The sequence below is a fragment of the Ambystoma mexicanum genome, chromosome 4q (genome assembly GCF_040938575.1).
Source record: "Ambystoma mexicanum isolate Mex_15411 chromosome 4q, UKY_AmexF1_1, whole genome shotgun sequence".
NCBI classification, from domain to species: domain Eukaryota; kingdom Metazoa; phylum Chordata; class Amphibia; order Caudata; family Ambystomatidae; genus Ambystoma; species Ambystoma mexicanum.
Window position 1 is genome coordinate 651630138 of NC_090928.1, and position 19664 is coordinate 651649801.

At 44.6% G+C, this 19664-nt stretch overlaps 1 protein-coding gene across 5 annotated transcripts in view; it reads right to left on the reverse strand.

Moving 5' to 3' along the window:
- Positions 1–11124: 11124 nt before the first annotated feature.
- LOC138467907 (coiled-coil domain-containing protein 102A-like) overlaps positions 11125–19664 on the reverse strand; it is a 458996-nt gene continuing 450456 nt past the window's right edge. For 3 of the 5 annotated variants that reach the window (XM_069608225.1, XM_069608226.1, XM_069608228.1), the window contains one exon: positions 11431–11698. In XM_069608225.1, coding sequence (XP_069464326.1) covers positions 11566–11698 — 133 coding nt within the window. In that variant the 3' untranslated portion in view covers positions 11431–11565. Of the gene's footprint in view, positions 11699–19664 lie in introns of all 5 variants that reach the window. The other 2 variants (XM_069608227.1, XM_069608224.1) reach the window with 1 other exon arrangement.

Consider the following 19664-nt stretch of genomic DNA (forward strand, 5'->3'; position numbering starts at 1 on the left):
TTATTTTTGACCATTTTGTAAAACACAATACAGAATTTTTCACGTTATTTGTATCGGGAAAATCCAACCTGAACTGTAGGTTACTGCTCAATTTAAGAAATGCATGCAACACAAACGAGGTAAAGATATTTGAAAAAGCTTCCATTGCTGTGGTCAAAGGTTGCACATGTACGACATGGCATGCCCACGCTGAGAAATGGTCACAACGAGAAATTGCTACATGGGTAGTATAAAAGTAATGTCCTTGTTTGTACCTCTTCTCCAGCATTGGATCTTACATGAATTCACATGCTCTTGAACATTCTCTGTCGTCAGACTGGGATTCCTCAGCAAGATTAAAGCAGTTTCTACATTTCGAATTTGCTTGTCACTTTGGTGCTCTATTAGTAATTTTTGCCCATCTTCAGATTTCTTTTTTTTTAACCACATGTTTGGGGGTCCTTGAGAATCTCTTCTAGAAATTCCATGATTTTTGTCTATTTTTCACTAGTTTTTTCCATCAGATCTTCTGGTTTGGTGTTGCATTGCTTCTCTCCTACACCGGTAAAGTTTTGGCCCCATTCCATTGCCTCCGGAGTTCCATCTTCCTTCTGAGGCCTTCAGGAGTCCATGGAGATGGCAGGCATGAGGAAGAAAAGCCTATTTAAGGCCTGCTCGACTTGTAACTTTAAAAACCTTTACATCAAGGATCTTCATGAAAAGTGTCTTTACTGTCTATAGCCGGACCACAACATGCCGAGCTGTACCATCTGCCAGTAGTTCTCATCCAAGACCCACAAAGACCGCCACTGGAAATTAGTGGCCTGGTTGGATGATGGTGCCAGGGCCTCTGGCTCGACCTCTGTCCATAGTTATGCCTCTGCCAGGCACAGCAGACCCCTAGGGCGATCCCTCATCTAAGAGGTTGAGGTCTCATGAAGAATCATCCTGTGGGAAGAAGGCAAAACAGGGGGATGGATAACACGCTATGGCTGCCCCCTCGTCGACTATGTCATTGACATCTCCATCCATGCCTATTGTCACCTCGCTGACCACATTGGCGCCGAGAACACCATCGTCAGCAGATTCCTCATCCAAGCACTCTTCAGAAAAGCGACGATCGTCCACAACTACCATTTCTACGGCATTGTTGTCACCGATCTACAATCGGACCATCTGCATTGGCTTACCTGCCCAGGCCAACTCATGCTCAGTCACTGTTTTCACTGGCTCCCTATGTAATCCCCACCGCCTGCAGTCCCCATTCCATCCAAGCCCTTGCTGAACAACTACTACAACAGGGTGCTGATGTTGACATGGATGTGCCTGTGTGTCTTCCGATGATGATGAAGCTGTGCCTCCTGTTGCCGACATGTCACCGCCTGCTCCACCAAGGCAAGACCTTCCTTTACCTAAAGGCCCTACTCAACCTTCTCTTTGGAATAAAACCACCGTGGTTGAGGGCACAATTATTTTTCACAGAATAACATTCTGCTGTAGGTTTTAACACCCACAGTGGCAAGGCTGTGAGGGAGGACAGGAAAGGATAGAGATACATTCTAAATGTCCCTTCCTTCTGACCTCTTCTGTCCCTGTGTAGCACTGATGTACCGCCTACAAAAAAGGGTAAAGAATAAGAAGAGACACTATCTACTTCTAGGTGTTATGCAACATTCAACCTTGCATAAATATGCCCTGCAACCACTCTCTTCCCCTATGTGTTTGCATGGGAATAGACAAGTACCAGAAATAAAAACAGTGTTTTTATGATGAGGTGTACATCCATCCACTGGGTTGTATACAATTTAATTGCCCAGGGATTGTTTGTAAAGACCCCATCCACTGTGATTTTAAAAGGAATATCACAAAGTCAGGTAACAAGCACTCTGAGTTTGTGTTTAGACCAACATCAAAAGACAAAAGATACAACACACTCCACTTTGCGTTCTGTTAGATCTTCCTATTCCTATAGCAATTACTGTCTACCGGTTTCAGCGCCTCATGTTTATTATGGTCGCTTTCTTTAGGACAGTCTTTTTGTATTGTCAACAAAGGGGTAAATAGACTCAGTTCTATACTGCCAGTACGCGGTGCCGGGAGAGCAGATACGGGAGTGACGCATTTACTGCAGCACAGAGCGGGACACAGAGCGGGACACCCTACTTGATTCACGGGGACACCAGGTGCACATAACCTAAGGAGACAATAAGGCAAAGGAAGCACCTATACTCAGGTCTGTTTCAGCCCTGCCACACCGAGGAGGTGGTAAAGTATTGATTACCCACTTTCCCGACCAGAAAATCAACATGGCGGTATATAACTGAGTCTATTTACCCCTTTGTTGAGCCGCTGAAACCGGTAGACAGTAATTGCTACTAATGATAGACACCAATTCACTCTCTATACATGAGCAATTTTTTACCACCCTCCACTTGCTATAGCAATAGGAAGATCTAGCAGAACGCAAAGTGGAGTGTGTTGTATCTTTTGTCTTTTGATGTTGGTCTAAACACAAACTCAGAGTGCTCGTAACCTGACTTTGTGATATTCCTTTTAAAATCACAGTGGCTGGGGTCTTTACAAACAATCCCTGGGCATTTAAACTTGTATACAACCCAGTGGATGGATGTACACCTCATCATAAAACACTGTTTTTATTTCTGGTACTTGTCTCTTCCCATGCAAACACATAGGGGAAGAGAGCGGTTGCAGGGCATATTTATGCAAGGCTGAATGTTGCAAAACACCTAGAAGTAGATAGTGTCTCTTCTTATTCTTTCCCCTTTTTTGTAGGCGGTACATCAGCGCTACACAGGGACAGAAGAGGTCAGAAGGAAGGGACATTTAGAATTTATCTCTATCCTTTCCTGTCCTCCTACACAGCCTTGCCACTGTGGGTGTTAAAACCTACAGCAGAATCTTATTCTGTGAAAAATAATTGTGCCCTCAACCACAGTGGTTTTATTCCAAAGAACAGGTTGTTAACCTGTCTTTGAAAAACAGACTTGGATTTGGTTATCCTCACTTAAACTTTAATACAGTTGGCAATTGCCCAAAACTTTCGTGTTACACAATTGATTAAGCAAGGGCATTCCCTGTGAACTCAATCTTTTGCCCCCCCCCATATTTTGATGAATGCCTACTCAACCTTCTCCAGTGGCTCCTGTCCCACTGGGAATGCTCCCCTCCCCCCGGGACACTGCAAGCTCCTACACCTTCTGGCTCAAGGGATGTGTCAATAGACATTCTGTCCATGCTACAAACACTGGTTTTGGAGCTCCAGCAACAGCTTCCTGCTGCACCATTGGCCTCGCCAGCACAACCCTGTGAGTTCCTTAAAAGGGAAGGTCTGGTTCCTCCTCCACCATCCTCCAGACCTCTTCCAGGGGCTCTACCTTTGCCACCAGTCACCCTCATAGATATGGACACCGACAACTATCCAACAGATGGTTCTCCAAGCATGCACTCTACAGACGAGTTCGAAGATCTAGTGCCAGGTGACGGTGAGCCAGCAGACCTACCACCAAGAGATTTGCCTTCAGATGAGATTGGCTCGTTTAATGCCCTCATGTCACGAGCTGCCTTGCCTGTCCTGAGTAGTAGAAAAAGGAGGCGTTCCTGTACCAACGACAGGAATCTGCCAGAAAATCAATGGTGGCTATTTCAGCACTGGAGGATATTTGGGCAGGACGGTCTCCTAGTGATGAGGAATCCGTTCTGAGCGCCGCCCAAAAAGGATCGCTTTGAGAAAAAATACAAGGTTCTAGATTCAGCGTCCAAATGCCCGTACATTCAACCTGGACGGACTCAGTTATCTCTGCAGCTGCCCGTAAGCATTCTGCCAATCCTTCCTCTTCTTGTATGGTGCCTCCAGACAGGGAAGGAAAACAACTAGACACTTTGGGCAAGAGGATCATCTTTACTGCAGCAGTGACCATCAAAGCGGCTAACTCGCTCGCAATTCTCTCCTGCTACCACTGTGAACTCTGGTTCAAGCTAGGCCAATATGAGACTTTCTCTCAGACGACAAGCGGGATGAGGCGCTCTCATTGCTACATGAATGGGAAGCGGCATCGGATCATGCTATCTCTATTGTCGTGTCGTAGACATTGCGGATACAAGTTTCCGCCAGATGGATAATGGGGGAGTGTTACACTGTCAAGGTTGATTGAATGCCACCAATTTCCACCAAGAGGTCCAGCTAAAGGTAATATATATGCCTTTTTTACAGCATCAATCTCTTTGGGAAGAAGGTTGATGAGACCCTGCAGGCCATCAATGCCAATACCAAAACAGCCCGTTCACTGGACACTCTACAACAATGCCACCAGTCCTTTGGCTCGGGTAAAGCAGGTTTTCAAGGACTTCGAGGGACTACAATTCCTCCTACCATCCACAAACATCCTGCACTGGCACCACCCGAGAGGGTTATAAGAGAAGATCTCCATCTGACTGAGGAAACCAGCAACAACGGAGAGCTTCCTACAGAAGACGAGTGTCGAAGCAGACCTGATCAGTTCATGGCCACGAAGCCCCCTCCCCAACTTTGACACTGCAGTAGGGGTGTAGCTTGCCAACTCTGTAGAACAGTGTAAAAACATCCTCATCAGCAAATGTGTGTTGTCCATCATTCAACAGGGTCATAGCATGGACGTCATGGGAAAATTCCCCTCCACTCCTTGCGTCCCAAAGGCAGAAACACACCAATCCCAGCTGCTACAGGAGATGTGTTCCCTCCTAAAGAAAGGGGAAATAAAGCTTGTACTGCCCCACCTCCGGGGCACTGGAGTATACTCAAGATACTTTCTGGTAAGGGAAAATCAGGAGGATCGAGACCCATACTAGATCTCAGAAGATTCAACAAGTTCCTCAAGTCTCAAATGTTTTGCATTGTGACGCTGCAGCAAATTCTGGACCAGCTCAAAGAAAGGGATTTCCTCTCTATGGATCTAGCGTAAGCATACTTTCATATCCTGATGTATTGCCTGCCAGGTGTTTCCTCCGATTATAGGTCCAAGGAAAAAACTAGCAATTCAAGACCCTGCCCTTTTGGTTGAACTCAGAACCAAGAGTGTTCGCAAAATGCTTAGCTCCAGTGGTGGCCCACCTCCATCGTTCAGACGTTCACATTTACCCGTATCTAGACAACTAGTTGGTGTGTGCCCCATCTCTACTGTTAGCGAGGCAACTCACAGAGGATACCATCCAGTGTCTCACATCTCTGGGGTTCTCTGTGAACTTTGCAAAGTCATACATCCTGCCCAAGACTCGCTATTCTTGAGTTCACGTCTCACCACTTTTTGTGTGTCACCACGCCTTCAGAGGAGAGGGCGAATATGATACTGAACAAGGTCCAGCAGCTGTCAGGAATACTAATCGCATCAGTCCGCTCCCTCAAGTCCATCCTGGTAATGATGTCCTCATGCATCCCATTGATCCCACACTGCAGTTTCTGAATGAGACTACTTCAAGATTTCCTAGACGCCCATTGCCAGCAAATATTGGGGGCTTTGCCTCACACCCTCCTTCCACCAAACTCTCCAATGGGTGAGCCGCCATCTCAACCTTACTCACGGAGCCCCCTTTCGCTTTCTGGCGCATCAAATCACAGTGGCCACGGGGGCCTCCCTGGAAGGGTGGGGAGTTGTTAGACACTCCTCTGTACATCAGAACACTGCTAGCATCCCACAACACCTTCCCCGGGCTCCCACACTATTCCTCCCAGGTCTCGAGACTCACGTGATTTGGTTGCCCCACAGGACCGAAAGCTCCGTACCGGGTACAATGTACGTGCCTGGTTGCAGCCCTTCCTGCACTGGCAGTTGCCATGCAGAGCACACTTCAGAAGGGGCAGCAGAACGCTTCAGCATCGAACAGTCGTCTGCTCACGTGACTCAAGGCGGCGTTTCCCACGTGACGATAGAGGGCGTCATGTGACCCGGAAGCGCCCAGTACATAACGCTTGATGCACGGAGCACTCACCGCTTCTCAGCTGTCTTTTGACTCTGTATGGTGCTACGTCTGGACTTTGTTTTGCTGGTTTACCTTGACTCTGGATAACTCACCTGGACTCCCTCGGATTATCCTCTGTACCTTTGCTTGGAACTGTTGACTCATCGCTGAACCTCGGCCTGTCCCTTCGGATCATCCCTTTGAACTTTGTTTGTCTTCGCTTCGCCCTTGCCCTTTGGGGGCTCACGCTACGACTCCAGCCCTTGGCTCAGGTGGGCTCTCCTGTACCCATGTGTGACTCCGGTCCCTGTTGTTCTGGGGACTACCTCTCATCTGAGTCTCGAACCTCCTCCACTAGGTCTCCCAGGTTTTCCAACCACCGGATAGGTAAGCTTATTCAGACCCTGTGATTCTTGTATTATATTGTATTTGCCTGGTACTTAACCCTGTTCTTTCTGCAGCAGCATCGGTGTTCCTGAGGTTCCGTGGATCCGGGAAGCAACATCTCCCACCTGTGGCTCCAAAGGTCGCACAGCGGGGTTCTTGTAGGTTCCCTGTGTGTCACTTGGGGACGGCGGTATCAACGGTCTGCACGACACTCAAGTCAGAACAGAAGTCCACACAGGAGAATTCCACAGCAGAGGCCTGTGGTTAACTGAACAAAAAACCCTACACATCAATGTTCTGGAGTTAAGGACAATGTTCTGGGCCCTGAAGTCTTTCAAACCGCAGTTGCAGAACAAGGTGGTTTGCATCTTCACAGATAACACTACCACCATGTTCTATATCCACAAGCAGGGTGGGACCCGCTCTCCAATTCTGTTGACAGAAGCGCAGTCACTTTGGACATGAATGCTGGCCCACATGTTCCTAGTTCACTTCCATCTGCTAGGGATCCACAATATGTTAGCAGATTCTCTCAGCAGGGAACTCTGATCCTGCCATAAATGGGATGTTCGCTTTCTGCTACCCAGAGTTATCAGCATACTCAAACCGAACTCCTGTCTAAGGTGGTTCTTTGTACAAACCCTTCCTTCATGCCGAAGGTCTCTTCTGCATTCCACCTTAATGAACCTTTGATTCTGCCAGTGTTCTTTGGCCCTCCTTCGTCTCCGGCAGAGCGATCCTTACATCCTCTAGATGTCGCTGAGTTCTATGTGGCCAGCACAAAGAAGTTCCGAAAGTCGTTACAACTGTTTGTTGCCTTCGGACCTGTTGCCAAGGGCAATGCTCTTTCACAGTCCTCTGTTGCAAAATGGCTGTTGGCCTGTATTTCCCACTGCCATCTTCTGGCCAACAGGGCCCTTCCAGGAAGACCAAGAGCACACTCGACGAGAGCCGTCGCTTCTACTACGGCATTCCTGTCCGGTGTTTCCCTGCTTCACATCTGCAGGGCAGCAATGTGGAGGTCTGTTCATACTTTCACAAGGTTCTACCGCGTTGATAGGAATTCCAGGGAGGAGTCCCGAGTTGGCCAGCCAGTGCTTCGCAACCTGTTCACATGAGGTGAGTGTTCCGGAGGTGATTTGGTTACTTCTGTTGAGCTGTGCCCCGTCTGTTTTGGTTGTGTACATGTAATGCTGTGTAATACTATTCAAGAGCATGTGAATCCATGAAAGATCCAATGCCAGTGAAGGAATATGTTACTTACCTGTAACTCCTGTTCTCCAGCATTGGTATCTTTCATGGATTCACATGCAACCCTCCCTCCTACCCCACTTATGGCTCTTCTTGGCTCTTACTGGCACATTACATGCACTGCCAAATCTCAAGCTGGCCACCAGGGGCTAAGGGGACCTGTTTAATTGGCTGTGGGCAGTAGGACCTAAAAATTACTCTAATAGAGCATTAAAGTGAAAAGCAGTTTAGACATTTAAAGGTAAACTGCTTTAATGTTACAGAGGATTCCCAGCCTGACGACAGGGAATATTCAAGAGCATGTGAATCCATGAAAGATATCAATGCTGGAGAACAGGTGTTACAGGTAAGTAACATATTCCTTAGTCATTACAAAGGCACTCCCACCCTTTCTTCCTGTCTTGTTCAAAGAGCTTTTAATGGGTGCAGTGGCTCTTTCCTGGCTCCAAGTCATCCCTTGTGCAGACACATCACACCTTGTGCATATGTACTCCTGGTTGCCCCCTCTCCGGCTCTGGTAAGGCAGCCATTAAAATTACATAAGCATTGCCTACCTGCTTATGCCATGGTTCTTTCAGTAGCTCTTGCTCAGAGTTTTCCAAGGTGATCTAGCAGATCTCGGGTTCTTTGGTAAGGGGACGGAGACACCACAAATTCGAGATTGAAATATTGTTAGACAGCCCATTCTACCACCCAACTCCTTTTCTTTCACTGCCAGCATGCATCTCTTCACTTTCCTGCAGCCGTAAGACAACCTGGTACACTAAGCTTACCGGGACACATTGAGATATCCACACTCTAACTTTAAGATTTCCTGCTACTTATCCCATTAATCTCCCTGTAAAGCAGCATTCTGAAACCGAAGTTATGGAGCTGTCTCAACACCAGGGGAGTGGAGTGGAGGGTATTTATTCATTTCGGTCTGTGTCTGTGTGCACTGTTTGAGCAGGGTTTGAGGCTTGTGGGAGATAATCGGGTAAACCTCTGGGAGAAATGACCAGGTATCCTGGCCCATATCCGGATTGCCTGGTGAACACCTGACAATGTCAGTTTGTTGCCATCCTGAGGCAAAAGCCCGAGCAGGCCCATTGACACAGCACCTGAGGAAGGTAGAGATATTTGAGATGGCCCTCAGTCTCCCAACTGATATACTAAGGAAGGAGAAAGGAACACCTGGGAATTTTATATCTGAGGCTGACCTTTCTTTGAAATGAAGTTTCATTCCTAGATAAACCATAGCACTGGTATTGCATGGCATCTACAGACTGCCCCCTCCTATTATCTGTCAATTTCCAGATCCTCATTGCACACAGGGTACAATGGGCCTCATTACGAGTTTGGAGGTAGCCATGCCGTTTTTAGCGGCATGGCTACCCCCAAACTCGGGTCCCAGTCTGGGTATCGCAAAAGGGGACTTACTGGGCCATTTCGACCTTGAAGGGCCCGGTAATTCCCTTTCGCGGGACCCGGACCCGGTACGTCCCCAGTCCCATTGAGCGGGGAGGATGTTAACAACAGGCCTGTTAATGACGGGCCCATTGTTAGCATCCTGTACTGCTAGCGGGTCCCGCTCTGCACATCTGGTCCGGCCAGGCGTCCAGAGTGGGACCCGCTGCAGAACTCGTAATGCGGCGACCCAGAATGAACGGTGCGGGTCCCTTACCGGCACCGTTCATTCCGTGGCCGCCACACTTGTAATGAGGCCGAATGTGTCTATTTGAGAGAACTGATTGGCTTCAAAATTGTCTGTCCACATTTACCAACCTGAATTAAATCTTCACTGTTTTTAGTTCTCCTCGTATACTTCTCGGGCCGGCACTCCCTTGTATATCTATCTCTTGAGCCAGGAGAACATAGAGCCACCACTATTTCATACATCGATTTGTATTCGATTTCTGATTTAAAAAAAAAGGCCAACTGGATGCAGCCAACACTTTATTTGTTAATGTTTATAATTTTTTGTTAAAACCAACCGGAATCTCCCCAACTCACAGAATCCACCATAAAGAGATTCATTCAGGGATAACAGGGATTACAGGTAGAGGCCATAAAAGAGAAAGTGTGCCCCTCTATTGTCCTAAATAGGGATTGCAGCTCAATGGTTTTTTATGTTACAGCCATACACTTTCAACACCCGCAAATAAAAAAAATATTAAGTGCCATGGCCCAAGACTACTATACATTCATCTGATCTCCTGAAAACATGCCTATTTCTGAACCACTTTCCACCCCTCTTATACCTCCACCTGACCACTGTTTGTGTTTGACACTTAAACTGTTTTATATCCATATTCTAATAGACGGATCCCTCTCATTTGTGGACGTTGTATACCATCTCCCATCAGTTATAGTACAAATTCTACAAATTAAAATGCTCTTCACTTTCACAATTTTCAATAATTCCATCCATCCTATAGGTATTTTGGTGCTTTATTCGTACTTCCCCAAACGAACATTTCCTGTTGTCTATTGTGTAAATTTAGGAATAAAGTGTGTTTTGTATCCAGTCATAATATCAAGCTTATTTTGGGATCAAAGATTGAGAGTAAAGTGATGCATGAAAGTGATAGCACTATGATGTTTTGGCTCAAGAGATACGCCCTTCACCAACCTGCCACGAGGTCTGCACTGATTTCTCGCTGCACTAAAGCCCTTATATGCATACCAACTAAACCACCCACACATGGCAATTTAACACCCTTCCCAACAGGCATCAGACCACTACACCTCAACAGCCAACGTACATACCACAGCCCTGACCAATGCCTCCTACCACCACAGACACACCAGGCTCTCCGTGGGACACAAATGCCTGTATGCTCTCGACACAGAACTCATAGAAATGAATCTGCACCCAGAGCTCAGAGTATTCCTGATCTGAACCCATCAACGCAAAAGCAGAGCTATCATGCATTTAACTCTTTCATCAATAACCTAACCGAAGCACCTCTCCTCCACATCAGGTAGAGAGAGCGCCTGGAGACCATACAACGGGCAGCAGAACACAGTATAAATCCCAGAAACATAAAACAACATGAGAAATACCCAATTCGTACATACTACCTAGACAATCAGATAAGATGGTCCAATGGTTGTTGCCCCTGCTGTACTCATCTGAGAGTAACCAAATAACATGTTTCCAATGTTTTGATACAGCCTTTTATCCTCCAAGGATAATGGAATGAGTACTATTGGTCGAGTTAGTGATTCAGCTGAAACATAGGGCCTTGGACAATTCATTGGGTAGGTTACACTGCATAAAGAATTGCGTGTATAATTGTTACTACGGTGTTGTATTGATTTTCAACTTTGCCATGTAAAAAGTGTTTTTTCACTTCTTCAAAGGTAAGCTATTTTGCATGTCTCTGTGAATACTGGAAAGATGCATAACTGGCAAATCCTTCCTCCCTTTCTTTAATGCCACTCAACGTCAATGAAGGACTGTAGTACAGACACTGGTGGCACTCCACTGGGCTTCTCCCATCCGCATCTCCACGCTGAACTCCTTTTAAAGCACACCTTCAGGCTCATCTCAGCATCTACTGAAGCCTTGCATTTGGTTATCTGTTTTATTGTCGGTGGATAACACTCAATTTAATAGACATCAAATACAAGGAAAAATATTTACAGAGTACAACTTATTTCAGTACAGTACTGTTTATGTATTCATTTAACTCCCAGCATTATTTAATTTACATTTACTGTCCATTCCCAATCAAACAATGCACATGGATATCTCTCTGAGGTTTACGTCAAGCGCAGAGAGTTCACATTGTAGAATACAAGTATGTTCCGAGTAACAGGGCTGCCTGTGGGCTGAGATGGGAACCTGGAGCGTGAGACCAGGGGCAACTTAGAATGTCTCAAAAGGCGTCAAGTGTTGCTCCAATGACGTCTGAGTAAGATGCACGAATCCACTTCGGCTATGGTAGGAAAGTATCCCTGGAACGGCCCTGCCGACCAGCTGACACAGCCGACACAGCCTCAGGATTTCCATCAGTCAACATCTTCAGGGAAGACACCACATTTCTTCAGGGCTCTCTTTACGTGTGGGACTGCCTCCTCCAAAAACCATCTCCGAGTGTACATAATTTCCATCACGTCCAGCAGGAGGTTACGCTCCCTCTTCCTGACAAAACAGAGGGTTTATTTTGTTACTTCTCAGAACAATATGTTGCAATATAGGCAATGCCCACAAATGAGTCAAAGATACATGCATAAACTACACTCCGACAAGATCCCTATTCTCTTCCACAAATATCACAGATTATAGGCAAATAAGCGATAAAACTCTTCCAAAAGAACAGCATAGAAGAGAAGAAAGTATAATTTGTTTAACATTCAACAACTGTATTTTCAAAATTGAGATGCATTGAAAGGTCTTAGATTAGTGCATTATACTCACGCTGGTCCCATTAATAAATCCTTCAATTCATTTCTAGATGTTATTTTCAGGTCCTAGAATTAGGAGTCTACGTTACCTTCTGAAATCTAGGCTGCCATGGAATCAACTAGCTTCCTTGGCTCACCTAGTGGTAGCTGTGGGTGAGCAATCCAGGCTAGCTCTCGAGAGGGGAACAGGGTAGACAAGACTATGAGGTTACCTTATTACTTTGAATGATAGGATTCCCACCGAGAAATACACAGAGAAATACATTAACATATACTTAATCTATACCAAAAGGCAGGTTAGACAGTAGATAAAGTTTACAGGTAATGTGATGAATCTAGCAATGTCATCACTGCCTCCCGGGGAAAGTCTCTCCTCATGTGCCATGTTAAAGGCAGAAGCTACCTGATCATAATCCTGGGGGTGGCTATCTGAGGGATGACCACCTGAGAGGAGACGACCCTCATGGGGGTGAAGTGGACCTGCTGGGTGGATCATGGTATCCCCCTTTCCCCTTAGAGCCTGACAACACCCCCGTAACTCCCCAATCCTCCATGGATTATTGTAATGTTAGACAAGAACATCCAGTCATGACTAATAGCAAAGTTCTGTTATATCCTATTTTGAAAATCTCTGACAATACTGAGATGCGGTGGAGGACTAGATCAATGAAGATTGCTGAGGCTAAGAAGCAAGAGACGTGCTCTAGTTAGAAGAATTCATTACATGCTGGGACATTCTAAAGCACCAAGCATCGGGATAGATGTAGTCTCACTACTCCTGAAACGAGTGGGGAAATCCGATTGAAGCAAGCTGCTGCGTGGAATGAGAAAGCTCCTGGAGGCGCTGTCAGAAGAAGTCTTAGGCATCGCGGGAACCAGAGAGCCGATGGAGCTGCCTATCAGACAAGGGAGCAAGCCACTGGGAGAACCGAAGACCGCTGAAGCTGCTGAGTGAAGCCGGTGAGCCCATAGAGTGAAGTTGGGATGCCGGGGCACTCTGTGACATGTATCACGTGCTATTAGAACAGAATTGTATGAACTTGGGGAAGCCGAACAGGGGAGTTGGGACAGTGAGACATTCATTGAGAGAAACAAAGGCAGATGAGAACGGGTCAAGGACCCAATGTATAAAAGAAGCAAATATCAATTCTTGGAACTGTTTAACGTTGAGAAGGAAGGGAAGTTTGTTCATTGATAGAAAACCCTGGCAGAAGAGTATACCAGGCATAAGGATTGCGAATTTGGGACCCGCACCTAAGCACATATAAGCAATTCAAGAAAGCCCTGGCAGGAGACTATACAAGACCTAAACATTGCGAGTCTGTGACGCGCACCCATACACATATAAGCAAGTCAAGAAAGCTGTGGCAGGAAACTATACAATACATAAGAATTGCGAATCTGGGACCTGCACCTCAACACATATGATCGAGTCAAGGAAATCCTGGCAGGAGAGTATACAAGACATAAGGATTGCGAATCTGGGACTGCACCCCAACACATTTGATTGAGTCAAGTAAGTCGTGGTAGGAGAGTATACAAGGCAGAAGGATTGCGAGTCAGGGACCTGCACCCAATTATGTTGATACAAATCATAATAGGAGAGTGTACCAGACTGACAGGCTCACTCTCACACTTGTTGAATTTTATGGAGTGTGTAGAATCCAGGGAAAGAGAGTTAATCCCGCTGGAACTAGAATTGGGACATATTGTGACCAGGGAATAATTTCCCCATGATGCTGTCAAGAAGTTAAGAGAAATGTCACTGCTTCTTGACCTTGTGGAAAACTGGGAAAGCTAAAATTGTGCACTGTGAGAATATGGGAAAGCCGAAGGGAAAAGTGAAACTCCCTGAGATTTTGAATTATAGAAATCTGGGAAAAGTTAAGAAAAGATCCCTGAGAGTGTGAATTTTACAATATCTGAAGAAACTCATGGGGAGGGAAGCCCTCCTGAGAGTTGTGGAACTTTGTTTATTTACAGTATTTTTCTGGGAACTTCATGTTGGAACTTTGTAAAAGAGCTGTGAGTGGCGGGTTGAGAGACATTTCCCTTTGCACTTTCTATTGAGTCTGGCATGTAAGGGTCAGATTAGGATTTGGATATAGGATGGTGAACTTTACTTTGGTCATTCTGACGCAGGCACCATTTAGTTTTGTTGAGGCAGTGAAACCCCTCTTATAGTTAGGGCAAAATAGGATGTTCTCCAACCCCCCCTTTACTTTGGTTAATAAAAGTCTTTGCCAATCATCATGCCACCCATATGTCTGTGTCTTACTCCTGGTTCCTTACAGTAAGTAGTTCAAATTTAGAAAGTCTGAAGTCTTTGAGGGTAGCGTTCCTTAGTCTTTGACTTGTTGCCTAGGGTCAACAGCAAGGCATAGGGTCAACCAGGGCCTTAGAATAAGGTAATTATCTTAAGGTGTCATAGGACTATTTTTTTTTTTAAATTAATTTTATTGGTTTAAAATCAAACCTTTAAAATATTACACAACCAAAATCAACAGAAGTAAAAACCACAAAAGTCCAGTGACCTTTATCTTTTCCCCCCCAATTTGACCTCCTCCCTTCTCGCTGCCCAAACAGAAAAGTCACATTGACAGATCTTATTTTCCATGAACAACCTTGAAAGCACTTAAACTCATTCAGGCATTCTCACAATTGTCCGGTTTGATCTTTTAGTTTGTCATCAATGACGGCCAGGAAGGAGGTCAAGGGCAAGATTAATTTCATAGCTAATCCATTCCACATTCTCCTCCACCACTCGTCTGCACATGCAGACTGATTTTCGTGATACCACCGGCCCAGATGAATTGATCTTGCATCTTTCAAAGCTGAGCAAAAGAGGACTAAGTGTTTAAGGGACTCCAACTCCTTATTACAAAAGCGACAGATAGAATTTAGTCCCACATTACACGCCCAATGGCCGGTTCGCTCTTTCGTTTTCATTGCATTCAGCCGAAATAGCATGTATAGTCTTCTGGCTTTCGAATTCGGGAATCGAGTCAGATATTTTTGAAGGATGTTGTAACCCCTTGATTCAGCAGGAGAATTTTTCATCGCATTGGCGGCTAAATGCTCGTTACAAGTATTTATCCAGTCAGCGCGCCATAGGGTCACTTTAGCAGCCGTAGGATTTGTGTGAAGAGTTTTCAAGCTAATGTTGTTAAATGCTAAAAGATCTTCACATCTTTTTATCCATTGAGAGAGAATATCTGAGCCTCCCGATGGAGCATTGTGGAATATCTGGAATTGTAATATTCCTTCCTCTGCTCTAGTTTTTCGAAACAGTGCTAGTTGGTTCCAGCATATCCTAGCGTGCAGTGAAATCAATGCTAATTCGTATCGTATGCAGGCTGATGCAATTCCAGGTGGTAAGTTTAAGGTTTTGTTCCAGAACATATGTTCTAATGAGTTCCAGTGTGTCGCCGGGCAACCAAAGGCATTTTCCGCGCCGTAAGCCAGAATCGGCACAACTTTTTGTTCATAGAAATTACGCAGCGGTTGCAATGAAAATCGCCCATATTTTCTATGTATCACCGAGCCCTGGCAGGCCAGCTGACCACATTTTCGCTTTGAATCGACCACCCAAGGGTCGTCACATATGCTGGAATTTAGATTCATGCCGAGGTATTTTATGCTTTTTTAGAGCTGCAAATTTCATTTGATTTAGGGACCATACATATTTTAAGTCTCTTGAGTTACGACTTATTTTTAAATTTTCAAACACCAGTATTTCTGTCTTGGTTATATTGATCTTCAGTTTATTCTGGCAAACATATTTTTGAACAGCTTCGAGTTTGCGTTGAAGACCAATCGGTGTTAAATCTAGAATTACCAAGTCGTCAGCATACAACAGCCAGCTTACCTTCGATAAATTGAGTTTTGGTGGAAAAGATTGCACCGATTGAATTGCGCCCCCAATATCAGAGATAAACAGGCCGAAGATTGCAGCTGCTAACGGGCAACCTTGCTTGACTCCTTTGCATGTCTTGATTTGAGCTGACAACGTCCCCGATGTGTCCAGCCGAATGGCAATTGAAGTATTAGAGTGAAGCTCTTGAATTGCTGCAAGTAAGCCAACCGGACAGCCCCACAGTTCCAACTTTTGCCACAATAGTTCACGATCAATCATGTCAAAGGCCATGGAGAAGTCAACGAAAGCAAGATACACTCTTGTGTTAGTTCTCAAAGCTTCAATTTTCAGCAGATTTAGAACAAGCAGGTTTAGTGAACACCCCACAAATTTCACAAAACACGCCTGTCTTTCATCTACTCTTTTCGCTGATTTAGCCCAAGTGATCAGTTTTACTTGCAACAGGGATGAGAAAATCTTGCCCAGAACGTCAAGCAGGGCCACCGGACGATAATTTTCCGGTGATGCTCTGTTTCCTTTCTTAAATATTGGCACGATTATCCCAGTCTTCCATGAGGCTGGCACTTGCTTTTGCAAGTTGATTTTCGTAAATAGATCAAAACACAAGTCTGTCCATAGATCAGAAAACTGTTTGATCATATAGTTAGACAACCCATCGGGGCCGGGGGCCCGCATGTTTTTTGCTCTCATGATTATATCTCGGATATCGTCCTTTGTGAAATGTAAATTCCATGATGTTAGATTGGTTGTTGACATATTTGGAGCAAGATCTTTGAAGTATAGGGCTGTGAAGTGGTTTACCCACTCTATTTCAGGAATAGGGCAAGCTTGTAGGGCCACTTGCGAGGTTTCCATGCAGTTGATAGTTCGCCAAAACTTGCCACTGTTTTTATTTGTGAGGATCTTCATCATTGCTTCAGCATCGTTTTGATGTAATATAAATCGATGGCTTTTGATCCAATTTTTATAGGCTTGTTTGACTACTTTGTTTTTTACTGCTATTTCACTCTTTGGGCCTTTATTATTTTTTCGAATTTCAGCTCGCATTGTTCTTTTTCGTTGTTTTACCATAAGATCAAAACTATGTTTGTTCACGAAAGACCAGTTTTTCAGACCAATATTTTTGGTTTTAAATTGAGATAAAATTGGCATATATTCAATCTCGTCTGGCTTCGACTTGAGTTGTTTACATATCTTAACCACGTCGTGTTCTTCCAATTTTAGACGAAGACGATTTGTTTCCACTGTGAATTTAGTTTTCCACTTTTTGATTTGCGGACTTTGTGAGTCTTGAAATCGTAATTCTAGCATTTCATGATCGCTATTCTTCATGGAACGAACTTTCATGGTCTTAATGTTTCCATGCAGCGTGTCAGAAACAAAAATATAATCAATGATGGAACTTTGACCTTCCCGCTGCCACGTGGGCTTAGCCGGTATGTCACCTTGCATTCGACCATTTAGCATTGAGAGTCATCTTACTTCCATTTCTTCTAACCATAATTTTGACAAATGATCTTTGGTGGGACACTGGGGATTAAAGAAATCAATGTTTAAGTCGCCACAAACTATCAAAGCACTTCCACTGTTTGATTCCAACAAATTATCGAGAATTGCGGTAACCTGATCAATAAATGGAAGTGACCCAGTCCGTTGGTGATTCCAATATAAGTTAATATAGATCATGTCAGAAAGTTTGAAGGGAGCGGCAGTTTTGCGTAACTCACAGACTTGGTTGTAGGGCGTATAGTTCGTCGAGTTCTGCACCCGGCATCCCGATGACCTTTTAATCAATGTCAGGAGACCTGCTACTGGGCGGCCCTTTTCTGCCTTTATGGCTGGATTGATTGCACATTCATAGTCTGTGATTGTTGGTAATTCACAGATCCAGATTTCTTGTAAACAGATTAGTTGTAACTCGTGTGCCCAGTTATTATTTAAGAGATGTGAAAAACCACACGTATTCCATGAGGCAAAAGAGCATTCTTGATCCACATTAAGCTTCGGGCATTAGCTGTTCAAATTTGCATTTAGTGACAAGGCCATCCAGTTCCAGTCTTCTACGGGGACATGTTCTCTTTGAGTGCTTGTTTTTATAAAGGAGGATTTTTCAGTTTGTCTCTCATTATCTATAGTAATCTTAATTATTTCCATTGAACTTCTTCTGAAGCTCATGACCTCTTCAACTGCCACAAAACTTTGGGGAGGCGAAGCGGCTGAATGCGCACTGCTAGTTAGACCATTCAGGTCGGACGAGGATTGCCAGGTTTTCTCACTTTGATCGAACTTTCTCGCCACTTCAAAAGGTTTAGAGGTACACTTATTAGAGGGCCAAGCTTCTCGTGGCTGATTTAACATCACTTCTTTTTCGCATCGTTCCGAGTCCCTCACTTTATAAGTGTCGAAGCCCATTTATAACAGCTCTTCATTTGCATCCACAATTACATTTGCGATTAGATTAGAGTTTAGATGTAAAATCACCTCATCGGTGCACCTTTCCTCTGGGAATTCAATAATTTTCAGATCTTTCGACTCCAAAGAGCGAAGACGGGGTACATGATGAAGTAGTCGTAGCACATTAGTTCTGTTCAGAATAAGTTTATCCGAGCCCTCCAGTCGCTCTAACATTAATTTAATCAGCAACGATGGCTCTGCCGTTTGTCCGGCAGGCATCCTGTTCTTGTTTTTCAAATGTTGCGCTAACATTTTGGGCTTAAATAAGTCTGATTTCTGAAACATTTCTACTTTGGCATCAAGAGGTGTTTTCGCGTCTGATCCCAAAATGTTTTCTCAAGGTACCCCTCATATAACTTGCACTGACTTGAGTCGACAGTATTTTGTGCTTTCAACTGGCCTTGTATCCTTTGTCTTTCTCTTTTAGCTTGTAGTCTCAAGAATTCCGGACTCCTTGGCACTGTACCCTCTTCCTTCTCCTCTATAACTGGCGGAATGATCTCGCACAGTCTATCTCTCACTACACGTCTTGGACAGGTTAATGGAGCTTCGCCCTTCTGTGACTCATTCGGGGTGCAATTTTGTTTCTCGAATGATGTAATCTTATTATCGCTGCTCGATTTTGTTTCCAATGCAGATACTACAGCTTCTTGAATGACGCGTACTTCCGCAACAGTTTTAACCGGTTCAACATCGAGTTCAATCTTGTCTTCATAAACTGATAGATCCATTAATTCCGCTTGTATTACCAAGTCCTCTTAGTTGGGCAAACTCTCCATCGCATTAGATTTTGGATCGTCTTTTTCCAGGTGCACAATCTGAGTCTCCTTTATTGTGTCCGCTAATTTCAAACTCGTCAAAATAGCCTTGTCAACTATTTGAAACATATTTAAATTCCGTAAGAATTTTCGGGCTCCTTTTTGTTGTGATTTTTTTCGAGCAGGCAAGTTCTTTTGCTTTTTCATTAGAGGATGATTTTTCTTTGAACCCACAGTTGAAGTCGGTTGCGCTTCTAGATCTAAACTTTGAAAAATAGGAAACAGACCTGCAGACTTCGCTGTTGTCACCGACACATTCTGCGGGTCAGAAACCCCTTCTATAATTTTCTGAAGTGGAGATGAACCGGAGGCCATTTGAGGGTCCACTAAGGCTTGACTAGATGCATTTCTTGCTTGCATAAAAGCTGTATTAAACGAAATATCAAGAGCTTTTCCTAAGCAATCGTTTTTGGGATGTGATTCATCAACAAGCTTTTGCATGCGCACCTCAATTTCCAACAGAGCAGCGCTTTCTTTAGGCCCCTCATTCGCGATGTCAATCACTTCTATTATTGAACTTCCTGGTGACTTACTATGCAGGAGAAATTGCGTGT